Below are 19,434 nucleotides of genomic sequence, written 5' to 3'. Positions count from 1 at the left end.
CAGGAAATGTGCTTTTGTGTTGTTTTCTCCTAGGAGAGCCATCTTTACTCAGTCCCACTAAAGATATACTGGAGAATTTGACCACTGAGGAGGAGAAACCAGCGGAAAACACTCTGGATAAAGACTCTAGTAAGTGACTCGTCAATACAGACACTGATGGATTATTGATCACAATTCTCTCATGTGATCGGCCTCTCTTGTTCTCACTTAGGCTGCTTTTATGTATTCAAAAATATAGTGAAAAACTGAAATACTTTTATAATTTAAAAAAAAATTTTTCTGTGTGAATCTCTGTTAAAGTGTAATTTATTTCTGTGATGCACAGCTGTATTTTCAGCATCATTACTCCAGTCTTCAGTGTCACATGATCTTCAGAAATCATTCTAATATGAAGATTTGCTGCTCAAGAAACATTTCTGATTATTATCAATGTTGAAAACAGTTGTGCTGCACAATATTTCTGTGGAAACTGTGACACATTTTATTTTTCAGGATTAGATATTTTTCAAAAACTAGACAACGAAACAAAGATTAAAACAAATAAATACAAGATTAAATAGTTGTATTAATTTTATGAATTACTAAATTGTATTCATTTTATTATTGAAAATAATATTCATGTTATTAATTACTCTGTACTTTAATGAAATGAATGAAAACAAATAGATGTAATAAATATATGAACATATGTAATTTCGTAAATTTATTGTATTGTATTTTTATTCGTCTTGTATTAATTGAATTAAAATTTTTTTATAAATGTTATTAATTTCTGTAAATTTAAATATAAATATATTAATATGTGTATTTTATTACATTTATTTTATTGTATTTTAATTATTCCTATTTTTAATGATTCTGTTGTATTTGATAACAATATATTTCTGTCTTCAAACATGTTTCCTGATCCGTTCCCGTCTCTCCTCCAGATGAGCCGTGTCTGGGTGACAAGTCCATCTTCTGTCAGATGGAGGTTCTGGCGCTCTACTGCTCCATCCCGGGATATCAGAAGCTCTGCTGCGAGTCCTGTAACAGGAAGTTGGGTTTCAGTACGCTTTCTCCAGACGTTCATCCTCCCTTCTCATGGCTTCCGGATTTCACCTTTCCTCCTCTTCCTCAAACGAGTCCTGCTCCGACTCAGACGTCTGTTCCTCCGCTCGTCCACAGCACTAAAGCAGCTCGCAGGAGACCTCGGCCCACTTCCTCCAGCCCTAAAGCGGACGCGACCACTTCCTGTCCCTCACCTCTACCTCCAGACACACTCCAGATCCAGGACTCGCTCGCCTCGACCCGAGTCCCGGTCACATGATCACTAACCAATCACACAGCAGCTACTGGTTACCTCAGAACGAACCGACGTCACCCACAATCCTCTGCTCCGGGAGAAACTGAGCTGTTTTGTGTCTTCAGGACTACTAGACGCGTCTTCAGCGTGTTTGTGATTATTCGCTCGTGTAGATCGTAGCTGTGTTGTTTTGAGTCTAGCTGCGGATCTGGTGTAGTTCTGTGATCGAACAGTTTAACCCTCAAAAAACACCAAATACCTGCAAAAAAAAAAAATTTACAACATTTTCCCAAAACCCACTCAACTTTTAAATTACTAAAAAAACCTCCAAAAAATCTAACATTCTTACACAAAATTAGATTAAGAATTTTTAATTTCTGAATTTTTTTCCAGAAATTCTGATATTTTTACACAAAATTAGATTAAGAACGCAAAACGTTTTTACTATGAATTTTTAGATTTTTATCTTTGAAACAATCAGCACATGCCAATTGCAAAAATAAATGTAAAATAGTAAGACCATATATTAATAATAAAAAAATATATGTATATATATATATATATATATATATATATATATATATATGTAATAGATGGAGAACTTTAATCATAATTGGCAAAAACTAAAATATTAAAATGACTTGAAAAATTATTATAAAAAAAAAAAAAAGATTTTATATATATATATAAAATATAAAGCTTTATATATATATATATATATATATGAATGAGTTAATTGCAAAAGCAATAAAAAATATAAACAATAAAACAATAAAAACATGATAACAACAAAAAACATTGATTTTTGAAATTAAAAAAATCGGATTTATCTGTTTTTGCATTCATATACATACATTGTTATATATATATATATATAAATAAATGAAACTTTAAAAGTTAATTTGAAATATGTTCAAATATATATTATATAAAATATTGTAATAATATGTAAATGGTAATACAACAACACTGGCCTGTATTCAATTTTGTTCATAGCCATTAATGTATTTCAGTCATATTTTCCTATTCTTTTGCTCATTTTTATGAAGCTGAACTACACCGATCTACTGAAGAGTTACAAAGCTAGTGTCTCGTGGTTCTCTCCTCCTCCTGGTGCTCCTGATATTCATCAATGTGACGACACTCACCTGTGAAACAACAGCATCCACCCGCAGTCTGTGTGTGCTTCTGTTCTGCTGTTAAACTGGGTGCTCTGTATATACTGTAAATAGTTGCAGGTTTTCAGAAGGTGCCGTCTCTCACGTGGTTTAACCTCATTTCTGTATTGTATAGTACTTGTATATACGTCAATGAGAGCTTTAAGTGTTAATATTTATTACATTTTTAAGTTGTAGGATGATGACATACATGGAAATATACACATTGAAAAGAAAAGTGGATTTTTTATTTTAGATTTTTTGTTTATTTGCACATTCAAAACAGATTTTCACTGGATTAAAAGGTAAAGGGTAAGACTATATATTTTTATATGTTAGACATCTGGAAGGAAGATGGATTGTAAAAGAAATGAAGTCAAAATGCAGATGGATGTGAGGGAAACGAATCAATCTCCATTCATCTCTGCAGAAACTGGAGTAGATTCATAGCTGTTCAATATAGATTTGTTTGCATTGATTTTTAATGTTTAAAAGTGCATCTGTAATATCAGCCAGCAGCAGAGCTCAGAGATCAACTCATGAATTCGATTCATCATTTATAACCATAACACAAATATCAATGGAAATGTTAAACTTTTTCCGTTTCAGCCACAGTGAATCTGCAGTTTTAATAATTTTGAATATTTTAAACTTTCATGCAATTTGAGTTAGTTGCACATATTTATTTGAGAAAGTCAATTATTACTTAATTTTTAATTATTTTAGCATTTTTAATAAAATAATAAAAAAAAAAAAAAAAAAAACACACACAATACTCCCCCATTATTTCTCCAAAAACCCATACTCTCAATTTTGGTCCTGTTTCCATCACTGCAGCTCATTTAAACTTTCATTTTTGGTTTAAGTATATGAAGCACAAAATCAGACACAAAATACAGAATTTTTATTTAGATTGACTTGATGTACTAAATTAACTAAAAATGAAATTAAAAGACATTCATTTAAAAAAAAATTTAAAGCAAAATATAAAAAATAAAATGTGAAAAATAAAATTTTATTTTAATATATTAATAAAATTATACTAAAATTATGCTGTGAAAAACTTTTTTTATTGTTTATGTGGTCAAATCAATTTCATGAGCAGTTGTTTATCTTCTTTAATAACTTCCAGTTGTTGTTGTTATTTTATGTGAAATTGTGACGTCGCAAAAAATACAAAAACAGAACTGCAAGATTTAAACTCAGGATTTGAAGAAAAAAGTCAGATTTCATTTGAGTTTACATCTCAGAATTGTAACTACGACAAAAACAAAGCATTACTATGAAAGTTAAAAAAAAATATATAAAACAAAAAATATAAAAAAAATGATTTAAAAAAAAAATATAATATATATATGATATCATATAATGATATTGAAATAACACTCCAGTGAAAAATATTTTTTATTGTCGGATCAATTTCATAGTAGTTCTACTCTGATAACAGGAGTTTGATGCTGTTCGTCTGAGGTGTATGTTGCATGTCTGGGTTCCTATATCATTGTCTGTGTTGATGTCTGACTCTCAGCATCTGTTGTTTTCTGAGTTTTGAGCGGCCAGTCGGCGCCGCAGGTGTTTAGTGAAGTCCGCTTGTGCTCGAGGAAGAGCCTTGTTCACTAGTGACTGCGGGAGCCAACCCTGAAAACACAAGGATACACTCAAAACATAACAGGTTTTTTTCAAAGATATAAATGTATGTGTGTGCATTTTGATATGCATAATAAACATACACAGTATACACACATATATTATGTAAACACAAACTTGTATTTTGGATGCGATTAATTGTTTGACAACACTAGTAAAATCATAACTCATGTGCATGTTTTGTACCTTGACGTCGATGTTGAGCAGCCAGATGAATCGACTGCGGTCGGGACGGTCCTGAAGCGGATGCAGGATGATGCAGGTGGGTCCGTCTTCTGCTCTGAACACAACAAACACCAAACCAAACACTTACACAATGTCTTTACCATCAGAAAACACTTTAGGATTGTGTCCGGTTAAAGTAACTTCTTATCAAAATGTAGCCTATATGAAATACAGGTGCTGGTCAAAAGTTGATTTATTTCACTAATTCCATTCAAAAAGTGAAACTTGTATATTATATTTATTCATTACACACAGACTGATATAATTTCAAATGTTTATTTCTTTTAATTTTGATGATATAACTGACAATAAGGAAAATCCCAAATTCAGTATCTCAGAAAATTCGAATATGTGAAAAAGGTTCAATATTGAAGGACACCATGGTGCCACACTCTAATCAGCTAATTGAACTCAACAACACCTGCAAAGGCCTTTAAATGGTCTCTCAGTCTAGTTCTGTAGGCTAACAATCATGGGGAAGACTGCTGACTTGACAGTTGTCCAAAAATGGACTATTGACACCTTGCACAAGGAGGGCAAGACACAAAAGATCATTGCAAAAGAGGCTGGCTGTTCTCAGAGCTCTGTGTCCAAGCACATTATTAGAGAGGCGAAGGGGAAGGAAAAGATGTGGTTAGAAAAAAGTGTAAAAGCAATAGTGATAACCGCACCCCTGGAGAGGATTGTGAAACAAAACCCATTCAAAAAAATGTGGGGGAGATTCACAAAGAGTGGACTGCAGCTGGAGTCAGTGCTTCAAGAACCACTACGCACAGACGGTATGCAAGACATGGGTTTCAGCTGTCGCATTCCTTGTGTCAAGCCCATTCTTGAACAACAGACAGCGTCAGAAGTGTCTCGCTTCAAAAAGGGACGGGACTGCTGCTGAGTGGTCCAAAGTTATGTTCTCTGATGAAAGTAAATTTGCATTTTCCTTGGAAATCAGGGTTCCAGAGTCTGGAGGAAGAGAGGAGAGGCACACAATCCACGTTGCTTGAGGTCCAGTGTAAAGTTTCCACAGTCAGTGATGGTTTGGGGTGCCATGTCATCTGCTGGTGTTGGTCCACTTTCTGAGGTCCAAGGTCAACGCAGCCGTATACCAGGAAGTTTTAGAGCACTTCATGCTTCCTGCTGCTGACCAACTTTATGGAGATGCAGATTTCATTTTCCAACAGGACTTGGCACCTGCACACAGTGCCAAAGCTTCCAGTACCTGGTTTAAGGGACATGGTATCCCTGTTCTTAAATGGCCAGCAAACTCGCCGACCTTAACCCCATAGAAAATCTATCGGGGTATTGTGAAGAGGAAGATGCGATATGCCAGACCCAAGAATGCAGAAGAGCTGAAGGCACACTATCAGAGCAACCTGGGCTCTCATAACACCTGAGCAGTGCCACAGACTGATCGACTCCATGCCACGCCGCATCGCTGCAGTAATTCAGGCAAAAGGAGCTCATACTTTTCATGTGGCCAAGATTTCTAAAAATCCTTTCTTTGTATTGGTCTTAAGTTATATTCTAATTTTTGAGATACTGAATTTGGGATTTTCCTTAGTTGTCAGTTATAATCATCAAAATTAAAAGAAATAAACATTTGAAATATATCAGTCTGTGTGTAATGAATAAATATAATATACAAGTTTCACTTTTTGAATGGAATTAGTGGAATAAATCAACTTTTTGATGTTATCCTAATTATATGACCAACACCTGTAATTTACATCCATCCAAACCCTTATTAATTAAGCTTAAATGTTTTTTTTTTTTTTTTTGTTGTTTCGTTTTTTTTTTTGTAACCTTGTCTTTGTTTTATTTCTGTTAATGCTTATTTATTTTTTTACAGCACATTGGTCAAGGGTAGTTGTGTTTAGTTGTGCTTTGTAAATAAGTTGAAATAGAATTGAATGTTTTTATAAAAACAAAAATGGATGGTGATTTATACTGTTGTGCTACAAAAACATGAAAAAAGCGCAGTAAGAGTCGTGCATACGGCTCGTGCACTAGTATGCAAAGTCTTCTGAATTCATAAAACAGCTTTCTGCAACAAACAGCCAAACATTAATCAATGTTCACTTAAAAGAAAAAAACTCAAATCCCAAAGAAGTGGCGTTGCGATCGGTTTGGAGGAAAACAAGTTCATGCATTATTTTGCTTTACATAGATGCACTTTAAGTCACGTGTGATTGAACCAGCATGAGGGTGAATTAACTATTTGAAAAGCAAGATTTAGAATCGTTCATGAAGATTGGCTAAATGCAGCGTGACTCACTTTAATGATTGTTTTGAACGCTTCAATCCTGCACGCGCTGTGTTTACCTGACAAACCCCGGCAGAGGCGGCAGAGACTCCAGCCGCGTCGAGGCTCCGCCCAAATAAACACGTGACTCGCGTTTGGACGAATGTCTGACGCTCAGAAAATCCCGCTGGCCAATCAGGTTTCCCGCCATTTCCGACGAAACCTCGTGTGTAACCATGGTGTTCCTGCCCACGTGTTTTAGCACCTGCGGCATAAAACCGGAGTTTGTTTACGGCTGAGTCGGACTTTCGTTATTTCATGGAAACATAACAGTCTAAACAAAACATAATAGAATTTCACATGGACACGCCCCTTTCAACACTGCAACTAATGCATCATCTAGAATTTCGAATTCAAACTCCAATTCATATGTCAGAATTACAGAAAATTACAATGAAAATGCATTCTTTTATTTTCTGATCAACCTGTAAAAACGTTTTACACTTAAGTACATTTAAAAAATAATAATTCAGTGCTGTTACCTGTTACCCTAACTTACAGTTTTGTACAATTGCTAGGACAGATTTCTCTATACTAAAGTTGCTTTTTCAAAACTTCACAAAAAAAAAACACTATTACTCATAACACAACAACCTGAAAAACACTAACAACAGGCAGCATTACACAATGTTTTCTTTGGTAAAATTTCATTTACAAAACAACGACACTACTGTTTATAATTAATATGTTGCATGGTCCATGTTTGCATTACAGTACAAAACTATTCCTAAGTGGTTTAAATCATACTTATAAGACCGCCATCAATTCATAGCAGTGAATGAAGCGGTATCATCTCAATCACAAGTGCAGTATGGAGTACCTCAAGGCTCAGTTCTAGGGCCGTTACTCTTCACGCTTTACATGTTACCCTTGGGAGATATCATCAGGAAACATGGTGTTAGCTTTCACTGTTATGCTGATGATACTCAGCTCTATATTTCTTCGCGGCCCGGTGAAACATACCAATTTGAAAAACTAACGGAATGCATAGTCGATATAATAAACTGGATGACGAGTAATCCTTTTCCTATTTAGCGCCTAAACTCTGGAATAACCTACCTAACATTGTTCGGGAGGCAGACACACTCTTGCAGTTTAAATCTAGATTAAAGACCCATCTCTTTAACCTGGCTTACACATAACACACTAATACGCTTCTAATATCCAAATCCGTTAAAGGATTTTTAAGCTGCATTAATAAGGTAAACCGGAACCGGGAACACTTCCCATAACACCCAATATACTTTGCTACATCGTTAGAAGAATGACATCTACGCTAATATTAGTCTGTTTCTCTCTTATTCCAAGGTCACCGTAGCCACCAGATCCAGTGTGTATCCAGATCAGAGGGTCACTGCAGTCACCCGGATCCAGTACGTATCCAGACCAGGACAACTAGATGAGCCCCAGACACAGATCCCCTGTAAAGACCTTGTCTCAGACGACCACCGGGACAAGACCACAGGAACCAGTTGAGTCCTCTGCACAATCTGACTTTGCTGCAGCTTGGAATTGTACAGCTGTTTTTTTCTGGCCAGAGGAGAACTGGCCCCCGATTGAGCCTGGTTTCTCCCAAGGTTTTTTCTCCATTCTGTCACCGATAGAGTTTTGGTTCCTTGCTGCTGTTGCCTCTGGCTTGCTTAGTTGGGGACACTTCATTTATAGCGATATCGTTGACTTGATTGCAAATTATTGCACAGATACTATTTAAACTGAACTGAGCTGGGTGATGACATCACTGAATGCAATGATGAACTTGCCTTTAACTGTCATTTTGCATTATTGACACACTATTTTGCTAATTAATGTTGTTCAGTTGCTTTGACGCAATCTGTTTTGTATAAAGCGCTATATAAATAAAGGTGACTTGACTTGACTTGACTAAGTTTTCCTCTTTTGTATAGATGGTAATGAAAGTAAAAGACTAACACTTGTGAAGACGTTTAGCTAAATGCAACTGCTTTGATAGTAGTCTATTTAATTTTTTTACATTCAGAATATTTTTCTATATGAATTCATGTAATTAGACAGATGTCGTCAATTAATGCATTTTGTGCCAAAGCAATGATACATGATTCACAGTTTAGCGCACAGAGACTGATGTTGTGCTCGCTGTGTGAAGAGTTTTAGAAAAAGTGACCTAAGTATTGAGATTTGTGTCCTATAGTGATCATAAAAAAAGGTAAATAAATGCATTTGCAAGTTATAAATTCAAGTTCATTGATTTAATTAAACCTTTTTAGTTGGCTACACTATTTTGATGAGTTCTGGTGACATAATGTGTTTATTGTGCATTATGTGTTAAGTTAAAAAAAATTAATTTGTAGTAACTTGATAAAACTGTCTTGTTAACTTTATAAATTGGGCAGTAGATTTCTAGTTTCCAGCATGCTTTGGATAGAACTCAACAAGGAGAATAAAATTAAATGTGTTATTTTATGTTTTTGGTGAAGGGAGAGATCATGTTTAATGCTTGTATGTTTGAGTTTCTCTTATTTTGAAATTTTTGTACATGAATGTAAACATTGTAATGAGTCTGTGAGCAATGATGCGCTAATAATTAGTAATATCTTACTTCTACATTCAATTCACATGCTAAATAAGTTACATTGAGCATGTGTTAAGCAAGCCATTGATTTTAACTGAAAAAAAAAATTGGTTAAACTCAATTAGAGCAACTGATTTTTTGGGGGTAATCAACTTAAAAGATGTGTTTATGCTATAAAACAGTAGTTTTAGTTTGTTTGTTTGTTTGAGCATAATTTCATTAAAAGTGGGTCGTAACTAAAAAAAGATGCAAACGGTTGTCCTAATTTGCATTCATTTAGAAACATACCCAATGTCTCACTAATTTTAACACTTAAAGTTAATTAAATGCAAGTTCTTTCATTTTTTGGTTTACCATATAGTGTGTTATTCCATTAAACGCCTTGTTTCTCTCTCTGTGTAGCCTGTTTTCTGTAGCTTATTGATTGCATAACAATTTATAATTTACTATCATTCTTAGGTGTGGAAAATCGATATATTTACTTATTATTCATAATGCAATCCTTATGAATAATTTTCATATTAATAAGCACTGCTGCATGAATGACAATTAGAAAAATTATAGAGCATATATAGTTGAATTCCAGTAGTATGGGCCTAGTATTACAGTATCATCATATTATTAACACAAGTAGTCTTAAAAGTAGATGCTGTGTGACCTTTACAGAGGATGAGAGAAACCTCATCTACCTCTGATCTGAACACTTCTAGCTCTATTGATTTATCAAGAGAGAATATTAAACAGCGCTGTGACCTTGAGAGCTGCTCAACAAGCCAAAAATCATCAATCTAGAGCTTCTGACACTACATTTACATCTCCAGGCTGTCTCTGCTCTGGAAACTGAAGCCGTGACTCTGCTGTTTCACCAGCTACAGGATCACTAACAGCTTCTCTTATATGCTAGATGTGTTACAAGAACAAAGTCTCTCCTGCTCACCAAGGCTGCATTTATTGATCATAAATACAGTAAAAAATGTAAAATATTATTATTATTTAAAACAGCTGTTTTCTGTGTGAATATCTGTTAAAGTGTAATTTATTTCTGTGATGTGCAGCTGTATTTTCAGCATCATTACTCCAGTCTTCAGTGTCACATGATCTTCAGAAATCATTCTAATAAGCTGATTTGCTGCTCAAGAAACATTTCTGATTATTATCAATTTAAAACACATTTGCTCCACAAAATATCTCTGTAAAAACTGATACAAATTTAATTTTCAAGAATCAAAAAATAAATAGAAAGTTCAAAAGTACAGCATTTATTTGAAATAGAAATCTTTTGGAACGTTATCAATGTCTTTACTGACACTTTTGATCAATTTAAAGCACCCTTGATGCATATAGAAAATATAATATTAATAAGAGTAATAAGAAATATGTCTTACTTTGATGCGTCTGACGCTGGGGTTCCATTCGTGCATCTCCTCTACTCTGAAGAACAAGATCTCGTGAAGTTCCTCTGGAGACGCGTTCAGTTCGGCCTCTAATCGGAAAACCTTCCTGTTGCCGGTCAGAACTTTACTATAGATCACATCTCCGTTCTTCTGAAGGAAAAAGACATTCATCATTTTCTGTGAGAACACATTCTGTTGATCTGCACACCAAGAGAACATTTTAGATTCACAGAGATCACCTCAGCTGTCTCCAGTTCCCATCCGTCCTCAGACTCCACGATCTTCAGAGCTTCATTCAGCGCTGCTTCTCCTTGTTTCAGATAAAACACGTCCTCATCGGCCAATGTAGCCATCCTCTGCTCCACCGCCTCGGTCTCTGAAGACATTCATATATACATTCAAAATAATAATGTATAAAATGAAGTATAATTAGTGCAGTGTTTCTATGTGAATGATCAAATGTAAGTAACTCAGTGTCATTAATCATGTGACAGTCAGATTTTCTTACATCATTAAATCTGAAGATGCTTTTTGGATCATTTTCAGTGTTTATTTTTCTTACTTTCTTGTATTTGAATGAACTTAATCTTTTTTTTCATAAAGGACACATTCAATTAATCAAAAGTGACAGTAAAGACATTTAAATAGTTACAAAAGATTTCCATTTCAAATAAATGCTGATCATTTGAACCTTCTATTCATCTGTGAATCCAGAAAAATCAAATGTATCCACACAAATATTGTGCAGCACAACTGTTTTCAACATTGATAATAACCAGAAATGTTTCTTGAGCAGCAAATCATCATATTAGAATGATTTCTGAAGATCATGTGACACTGAAGACTGGAGTAATTATGCTGAAAATTCACAGAAATAAATTACACTTTAACAGATATTTATATAGAAAACAGCTATTTTAAATTATAATAATATTTCACAATTTCTACTGTATTTTTAATCAAATAAATGCAGCCTTGGTGAGCAGGAGAGACTTTTTATGTTCACCATTTAAAAAAAAAATCTTACTGACTCCAAACGTTTGAACTGAACTGCAGCTCTGCTGGAGTATTGGATGGAAAGTTTAATATGAATGCACAAACTCACTTTCAGTCCGTTTCAAAGGGCTCAATGCTGGAAGGGGCATTTGTCCTCTGCTCTGTAAGTGTGCGATCTCCAGGCCAAACACCGCCAGAGCTACTCGCTGCAGACCTGCAGGATGGAAAAGACAGCATAAATAAAACACAATACAAACACAAGCTCACGCATCGAGCTCAAGCTGCAGTCAGGCACCTGTCATGCTCCGTAGATGTGGGTATGTGATTCCACAGCAGAGCTTCAGGACGGCCCGCAACATGTTGGCGAGGAGGAGGAGGCAGCGGGACGCTTTTATAGAGCCGCTGAAGGACAGAGACGAAGAGAACGGCTTCATTTACAAGATAGGATTCAGTTCGGCTTTGCCTCCAAGGCCACATTCAGGAGGAGCAAGAATGTAGCTTTGCACTGTTTAAAGTCACTGGAACCTGCTAGACATCATGAAAGATGAGAGGAATGGTTAGGATAAGACAGATTGCATTTATTTATTTATTATTGAAAACATTTAATTTATTTGTTTGGTTTTTTGTTTACACTTTACAATAAGGTCTCGTTTGTTAACATTTGTTAGTCTTTAAGTGTACATGTAATAGCGGTGAGTTAAGATGAGACAGAAATTGTATTTATTTATTTGTTTATTTATTTAATATATTTTATTTAATATAATTTATGTATTTATTATTAAATAATTTTATTTTCATTATTAAAAATATATATTTCTTATTTATTGGTTTTGTTTGGGAACACTTTACAATAAGGTCTCTTTTGTTATCTGTATCTGGTGCTGGATTTAAGTGCGGTTGGAAAAGTTGGTGGGTATTCAGAGTGTCCCTCTGCAGTGGTTGGCCTCTTATCTTAAAGACAGAACCTTCTCAGTGAGCACTGGGAAGTTTTCTTCTTCGTCATCTCCTTTGTCATGCGGTGTGCCCCAAGGGTCCGTTTTAGGCCCTCTTCACTTTTTTCACTTTACATGCTTCCCTTCGGTGCAATTTTTAAGAAATATAAGATTTCATACCACTGCTATGCTGACGATACACAGTTCTGTCTTCCAACAAAATCTGACAGCAGTGATTCTTTGGATGTGCTCTACAACTGTTTTGAGGAGATAAAATGTTGGATGACTAATAATTTTTTGCAACTAAACGAAAGCAAAAGCAAAATACTGATTTTAGGCCACTCTAGGACTTCATCTGTTTTTAATTTAGGTTCTCTCTCTGCCAATGTTCAAACCTATGTAAGAAATCTTGGGGTTACATTTGATTCATTACTCAACTTAGCAACAAATTAACACAGTGGTAAAGGGCAGCTTCTTTCATCTGAGATCAGTTGCTACACTGAAACAGTTTTTGCCTCACAAACATCTGGATATTGTAATCCATGCTTTCATAACATCAAGCCTGGATTACTGTAATTCCCTTTACTGTGGCCTGCCTCAAACAGCGATTTCTTGTCTGCAAATTGTCCAAAATGCAGCAGCGAGGATTCTTCCTGGAGCAAAAAAGAGGGATCACATTACTCCAATTTTACCGTCTTTACATTGGCTCCCTGTGAAGTTTAGAATTGATTTTAAAATAGCTGTCTTTGTGTACAAGGCTTTATCTGGACTTGCACCACAATACATCAGTGACCTTCTGATTCCTTACTCTCCTCAAAGAGCACTTAGGTCTAGTAATCATCTTCTCTTAACTCTCCCGCGTTGTCGCTGTAAAATCGAGGGTGGTCGGGCTTTTTCAGCTGCAGCTCCTAAACTTTGGAATAGTTTGCCTGTAAATGTGAGACTTGCTCCTTCAATAGCCAGTTTTAAGTCTGTTTTCAAATCTTATTTGTTTTCTCTGGCATTTGATTAATGTCAGTTTAAGGTTTTGATGTCAGTTTGCTCTGATTCTGTTTTAATGTGTTTATTTATTTATTTATTTTTTCATATAATTCATGTTTCCTATTATGGTTTTTATATATTGTGTTTTGTTGTACAGCACTTTGACGCAACTCTGTTGCTTTTAAATGTGCTATAGAAATACATTTTGACTTGACTTTGTTATCTGTTAGTCTTTTAAATTCATAAAATATATTACATTTAATATTCATATAATACCATATAGCTGTAAATACATTTTCTTTCTTTACTTGTTTATTATTAATTAAATAATTGTGTTTATTTGTTTGTTTGTTTAAATTTTATTCAAAATGCTATGGAAATATATTGCTCATTGCAAGTTTGTTATTTAATGCATTAACTAATGATAACAAATGATACTTTGTTGTAAAGTGCTACGGTTTGTTTTCATTTTTGAGTGGATTATTCCTTTATTTAGTATCAGCACAAGAAAAAAACTTTTCCACATGCATGCACACAAATCTCTTTCTTTCCAAGGTGTTTAAAGCTTTAAAGTCCCACTGACTCTGACTAGAGAGATCAGCAGAATGACCCTAACACTGACCTCAACCTCCGCTAAACCCTGAGAGAAACCTTCACCTCATTCTGCAGCCACACCTCCAACCAGAGGACAGAAGATGTGCTGAAACACACTAATACCATTACAAATTGTACCATTAAAAATATTTTTTCCTGCATTTTAAATTACGCATGGTATTATTTTGTGTTTTCAGGTTGGAGGGTTACTGTAGGTCCTGGAAAATGACTAGTACCTTTTCCATTTCTCTAGATAACTTACCAACAGTCCAATAAACAAACAACAATCACAATAAAAAAACAACAAGTTATACAACAAATAAACAATTATTAAACTATTATTACTATTATTATTATTAAATTGAACAACTGTAAATAGCAACTAAAGTAATGTGTGTCCTGCTAGGCAACTTTGGTTTCCTCTTTTTGTGTAATCTAGTTGGAAAATGTGTGCCTCTTTATTGTTTGAGTCACTTATCAAAAGTTGCTAAAAGTTGCCAAATAAATTGTAAAAAATAGCTAAATTTGTTGCTAGGTGCTTTTGGAAGAAAAAGTTATAAGTTGTAGCATTACTGTAAATCCATTGAAACTCAACCATAATCCATCTCACACATCTCACATTATATCTAAAAAAAAAAAAATCTAATAATATTATGCATAAACAAATGAAAGATCCTTAAGTTTTTAAAGCATTGTGACATTTCTTTTCAGGACTATTAACATATATATATCTTTTTTTTTCTTGTGGTGTTGTAAAACATATTAAATTAATCATACATTTATATAAAAAAAAATAGCCTAATATTAAAAATCAAGGAGAACAACAATTTTCTAAGTAAAATATACACATTTAATTAATGTAATTAATGAACTGTGTGAGAAGAGTAACTCTTATTAAAAATATATATGTGTATATATATATATATATATATATAGTCCTGCAAAGAAATGTTACAATGCTAAAAAAGAAATGTTACAATGCTAAAAAACTTAAGGGTCTTAATTTGTTTATGCATAATATTATTTGATTTTTTTAGATATAATGTGAGATGGTTTATTTCAGTGGATTTACAGTAATGCTGAAGTGACTGTGATTTCCTCCAGGAGGGTTTTAACACTAAACCCAGTCTCGTTCACAAAGCCCTTCTGGACGCCACAGGATTGGTTTTGCTCTTTCGTCCAATGTTGTAAATCTTTAATTGAAAAGCTCCTGTTTCAGCAGGGAACCGAATACAAGATCTCAGGGATTGAACCTGTCAGTTTGAGCAAGGATGCGACATTAATATGTGAGTTTGAAACGCTCTAGAAGAGTTGCCTGTTGCTTGTTAGCTGCTCAAGCTGTATGTTTTTCAGATAATGAGTGCTGTAACAGATGTGCCTGGAGCTCGGCCAGTTTTTGAGCATGTGGTCAGCAGGTGAAGTTCAGTGTCAGCGTCATTCATCCTCACACAAGGACACCTGCTCGCTGATAACGGAGAGATGCACTCTATCATGCGGCACACAGGTGGCCTGAGCGACTGACTGACCTCTGACCTTTAGTGTGCACTGGTTTTAGAGGTCACGTCACATATGACCTGCACTCATTAGTCAAACACAACCTGCATCCACGCAACAGAAGCAGGTACTTTATGTACTGCATGATCAATTCTGTGCAAAAATGATTTATAGAAGCATCTGTTTAACATTAAATGGAATCCAATCATCTTTGATCTTCAGAGATAAAAGAACAAAATAAAAAAAATAAAAAAACAATATGCAAGCATGCTGTAGTTTAAAAAGAGCTTTTATTCACTGTAAATAATGATTGCTGCAATTCAGCATTAGAATTCAACATTAAAATAAGTAATAATTACAAATGGAAGCCTGTTTCCACCATTTAATTAAAACAAAATTAAAAATTTAATGTAACTTTTCATCTCACAACTGTGAATTTATTTCATAGAAGTGCAAGTTTATATCATGCAGTTCAAGAAAAAAAAATGAAGTCAGAATAAGTCAAAATTACTTGTATTTTTTTATTTTTTTGGAAGCAGACTTCCATAAAAAAATGTATTGTTAATTTTAAATAAAGCCTGAACATTATTATTTCTTAAGTTATCGTAACAAAAAAGGTACATTTTAAGCAACTGCAGCAACATTTTTACACTGCAATATATACAGTGAATGAATACACTAAAAAGATTTTGCAATGATGTTTTAAAAAATATTAAGTAATTAAATTTACATTTTGACTGCTTTGATTACTATGACAAGGCATGTGTTGTTCCTTGTTAGTGACGTGCTAAATAAAACATGCGCGTGTGTGTGTGTATGTGTTTGTGTGTGTGTGTGTGTGTGTATCTGTCTGTGTGTGTGTGCATGTGTGTGTGTGTGTGTGTGTGTGTGTGTGTGTGTGTGTGTGTGTGTGTGTGTGTATCTGTGTGTGTGTGTGTGTGTATGTAAGGGATAATGTACATCCAGCTGGTTGTTATTTCAGAATTAGTCTTGCGTAGTCAGACCTTCAGACTGACAGCTGAAGGTCTGATATTCATGGCAGCTTTCATTGGCCAAGTCCCGCCCATGTCAAACAACCAATCACAGACGGTTTCGTTCAACGTCTTGTTTCGGGGCGTGGAAATGTCGCCACAGTAACAGACCGGTGTGTAAAACTCTCGGACATGTTTGAAAGATTCTATGCCGCGAACTTCAAATATTTCACATACTTTTGAAACTCCAGTGTTTAGTTGATACTGATAAGTGCTCGTCGTCAAAGTTGTAAACATGATGGCTTTCTTATTTCGTGAGAGGGTTTGGCATCACGGCATCTTTGTTTCCGGACAGAACGTTAAAGAACGCGACACACATCTCCAGGAACTTCTGTAGAATTCAACCAATCCGATAACGACTTCGACACTCCTGAAGTGTTTCCACTTTTGTGTCCCATATACATCAGACGTTTAAACCAGAATAAACTGAATTAACCCCGACAGGGTGATCAGGACGTTTTGAATCAGCCTGAAGGGGTTTATTCTGAGATAACAACCGGCTTGATGTACATTATCCCACTTATTACACGGCTACTTGCCACATAAGTAAATAATTAGCCACAAAATATTGATTTAAGTTGAAATATTTGAACGCAAAGCTTCCGTGAAGACAGCAGTTGCGAGCAAGCGGCAAATTCAAACTAGACGGACATTTAAGGGAAACGGTGCAGTCAAACCACTTATTACACAAAATTTCACCACATAATAAGGGCAATAAAAGATTTAAGATGAAGATGTTTTACAATCTTACCAGTTTGTTAGTTCTCAGCGTACAAAACAATCGTAGCAAAATGGCAGCAGCTGCGTTTGTATGAAACGAGAGCAAGTCTGTGATACCAGGATGACATAATTAAACAATTTAAACAACACCATTTTGAATTGAGTTTTAGTATTTTATTAGCTAAACAAATGCAAAGCTGTGTAGGGTATCAGACCTCGAATCAGACAATTTAAGATTCAATCAAGCACATGGTTGAAACACGAGGAGACGAATTCCAAAGGAGGCCCAAGACAAATCAAATCCTAGCCAAACCAACCAACTCTTTCACAGAACAGCTTTCATAATTAAACAAAAGAACACTTATTGACAATTCCAACGCAGAAAGGAGACTGTCAAATTTGGGGCAAGTAAGCAAGATTAATGGTCAAAGACACAACATATCATGGCCATCACATGAGGAAAATTATTAGTAGAAACTGTGTTGGGTGGTTTCCCCACATAGAAGACAAGAACCAGACTGAGATTCCTCAGGAGACCTTTTATCACAGAACATGTCCTTTTGTTCACAGAAACTGTCTTTTCATGTATATATGCACCTAAATGATGCTAAAAGGACTTATGTGCAACTAATCATTTCTTCGCTTAACTCCATATCATGTATGTAACCCACACATTTGACTATAATGTTCTAATCACTTATTGTGTGTGTATTTTTAACAACTATTGAATAGCTTAAGGGTTCATATTCATGTTTAGTATGTGTGTGTTTGAATCTTCTTGCTTGAAACGTTTCTCCCAATCAATTCTTTGTCAAATGTATCATATTCTTGTTATAGAAATCATGTCCAAAATTATACTCTGCAAGAGCGGGAAAATTCAGACCATTTTAAATACTCAGGACACCATCAAATTTAGCTTTTTTTTTTTTTTGCCTGCACGCCCGCTGCTACTTAGCCACGATGAGAAGATACCATCTAGTCTCATTACTTCTATTCTTCTACCTTAATTTCTTTTGTCTCATTACTTTTTCTAGAGTTCTTCTACTGAAGTATTACAGAGCCTTTAATATTTCCATTACAGAGTGGTCGTTTGTTCTATTTTTAGTTTTTGAAAGTTTTCTCTAAAGTATTCCAGAAAAATGAGCCTTCTTACAATTTATAATTGTTTTTATATTATATTTAAATATCATTTATTTCTGTGATGCAAAGCTGAATAGGATATTATACATGATCCTTTAGAAATCATTCTAATATGATGATTCATTATCAAAGTTGGAAACAGTGTCTGTGTACTTTTTTAGTACTTTGATAATAAAAAGTAAAAAAAAAAAAGCTATGTTTTTAAAATATAAATATAATATATACACTACTGGTCAGTATTTGGGGTCAGTAATTTTTTTTTCTTTCTTTTTTTAAATAAAAATCAATACTTTTATCAGCAAGGATGTGTTAAATTGATAGTAAAGAACTGAATTAGAAGTAAATGCAGTTCTTTTTAACCTTTTATTGATCAAGCAGAACTGTCAATATAATAAATCAGAATCTTAGAATGATGACTAGTATTGTGAGATTCACCTATGAATAACTTTAGAAATCAGATATTATTTATCATTCTTTGAAAGAAAGTCAATTATACTCAATTATATTCACATATTAATGTCACATCTTTGATCAAACTGATGCATCGAGTCCCTGAGATCTTGTAGTGAAACAGAAGCTTTTCAATATAACATTTACAACATACTGTATATTATTGCAAAATGCGAAACATCTCCTGCTGCGTCCAGAAGGGATTTGTGCATGAGCTTGGGTTTAGTGTACACTGAAGTGTGCACTTCAGAGGGCGAATTTCAAAACACAAACATCATTATTACACCTCATTTGTCCCGGATAATTAAATGCACTGTTTTGGGTCTGAAACAAGTTTCTTTTGAGGTGCAAAAACAGTCTGTGAGAAGTCATTAGATAAAATAGGACAATATTCATGTCTTCTGAAGTTACATAAGCATGTGAGAAACGGCCATTTGTGTGTGAATCTGTCTGAAACACAGGAGTGAGTGTAAAAGACTTCAGTGCACTGACAGAAAGAGCTGCTTTTAGACATTCATGCTCTAATTTGCTGACAATTCTGTCA

At 34.6% G+C, this 19,434-nt stretch overlaps 2 protein-coding genes across 3 annotated transcripts in view; one reads left to right on the top strand and one right to left on the bottom strand.

Annotated features, from left to right (window-relative positions):
• The window catches only part of LOC109096251 (A disintegrin and metalloproteinase with thrombospondin motifs 14-like), a 42,093-nt gene extending 40,559 nt beyond the window's left edge, over positions 1-1,534 (top strand). Inside the window, exons 17-18 of the mRNA XM_042734867.1 lie at positions 34-129; positions 930-1,534. Coding sequence (XP_042590801.1) covers positions 34-129; positions 930-1,309 — 476 coding nt within the window. The 3' untranslated portion in view covers positions 1,310-1,534. The remainder of the gene's footprint in view (positions 1-33; positions 130-929) is intronic.
• A 2,278-nt stretch (positions 1,535-3,812) lies between these two features.
• LOC109061452 (steroidogenic acute regulatory protein, mitochondrial-like) lies at positions 3,813-12,258 on the bottom strand. Of its 2 annotated transcripts, none has more exons than XM_042734833.1 (7): positions 11,844-12,258; positions 11,658-11,762; positions 10,792-10,928; positions 10,544-10,699; positions 6,631-6,815; positions 4,276-4,369; positions 3,813-4,080 (listed from the first exon to the last, which is right to left on the bottom strand). In XM_042734833.1, exons 1-7 carry the CDS (start codon positions 11,980-11,982, stop codon positions 3,967-3,969), a joined length of 930 nt encoding a protein of 309 aa, XP_042590767.1. In that variant the 5' UTR covers positions 11,983-12,258; the 3' UTR covers positions 3,813-3,966. The 2 variants fall into 2 exon arrangements, with proteins under 2 accessions (XP_042590767.1, XP_018934105.1); XM_019078560.2 differs by having other exon boundaries at positions 10,544-10,702; positions 11,844-12,257.
• Positions 12,259-19,434: the final 7,176 nt, after the last annotated feature.

This window comes from Cyprinus carpio, chromosome B12, assembly GCF_018340385.1.
Source record: "Cyprinus carpio isolate SPL01 chromosome B12, ASM1834038v1, whole genome shotgun sequence".
In the NCBI taxonomy this organism is placed as follows: domain Eukaryota; kingdom Metazoa; phylum Chordata; class Actinopteri; order Cypriniformes; family Cyprinidae; genus Cyprinus; species Cyprinus carpio.
The sequence above is the reverse complement of the archived record's forward strand: the minus strand, read 5'-3'. Positions and strand labels throughout refer to the sequence as shown.

Coding starts and splice junctions, on each gene's coding strand:
- LOC109061452 (XM_019078560.2), bottom strand. CDS start 11,982: ATGAAGCCGTTCTCTTCGTCTCTGTCCTTCAGCGGCTCTATAAAAGCG. Junction 6,816..10,543: donor CCAGCGTCAGACGCATCAAA/GTAAGACATATT, acceptor TTTATGCCGCAG/GTGCTAAAACACGTGGGCAG. Junction 4,081..4,275: donor TGCTCAACATCGACGTCAAG/GTACAAAACATG, acceptor TTGTGTTTTCAG/GGTTGGCTCCCGCAGTCACT.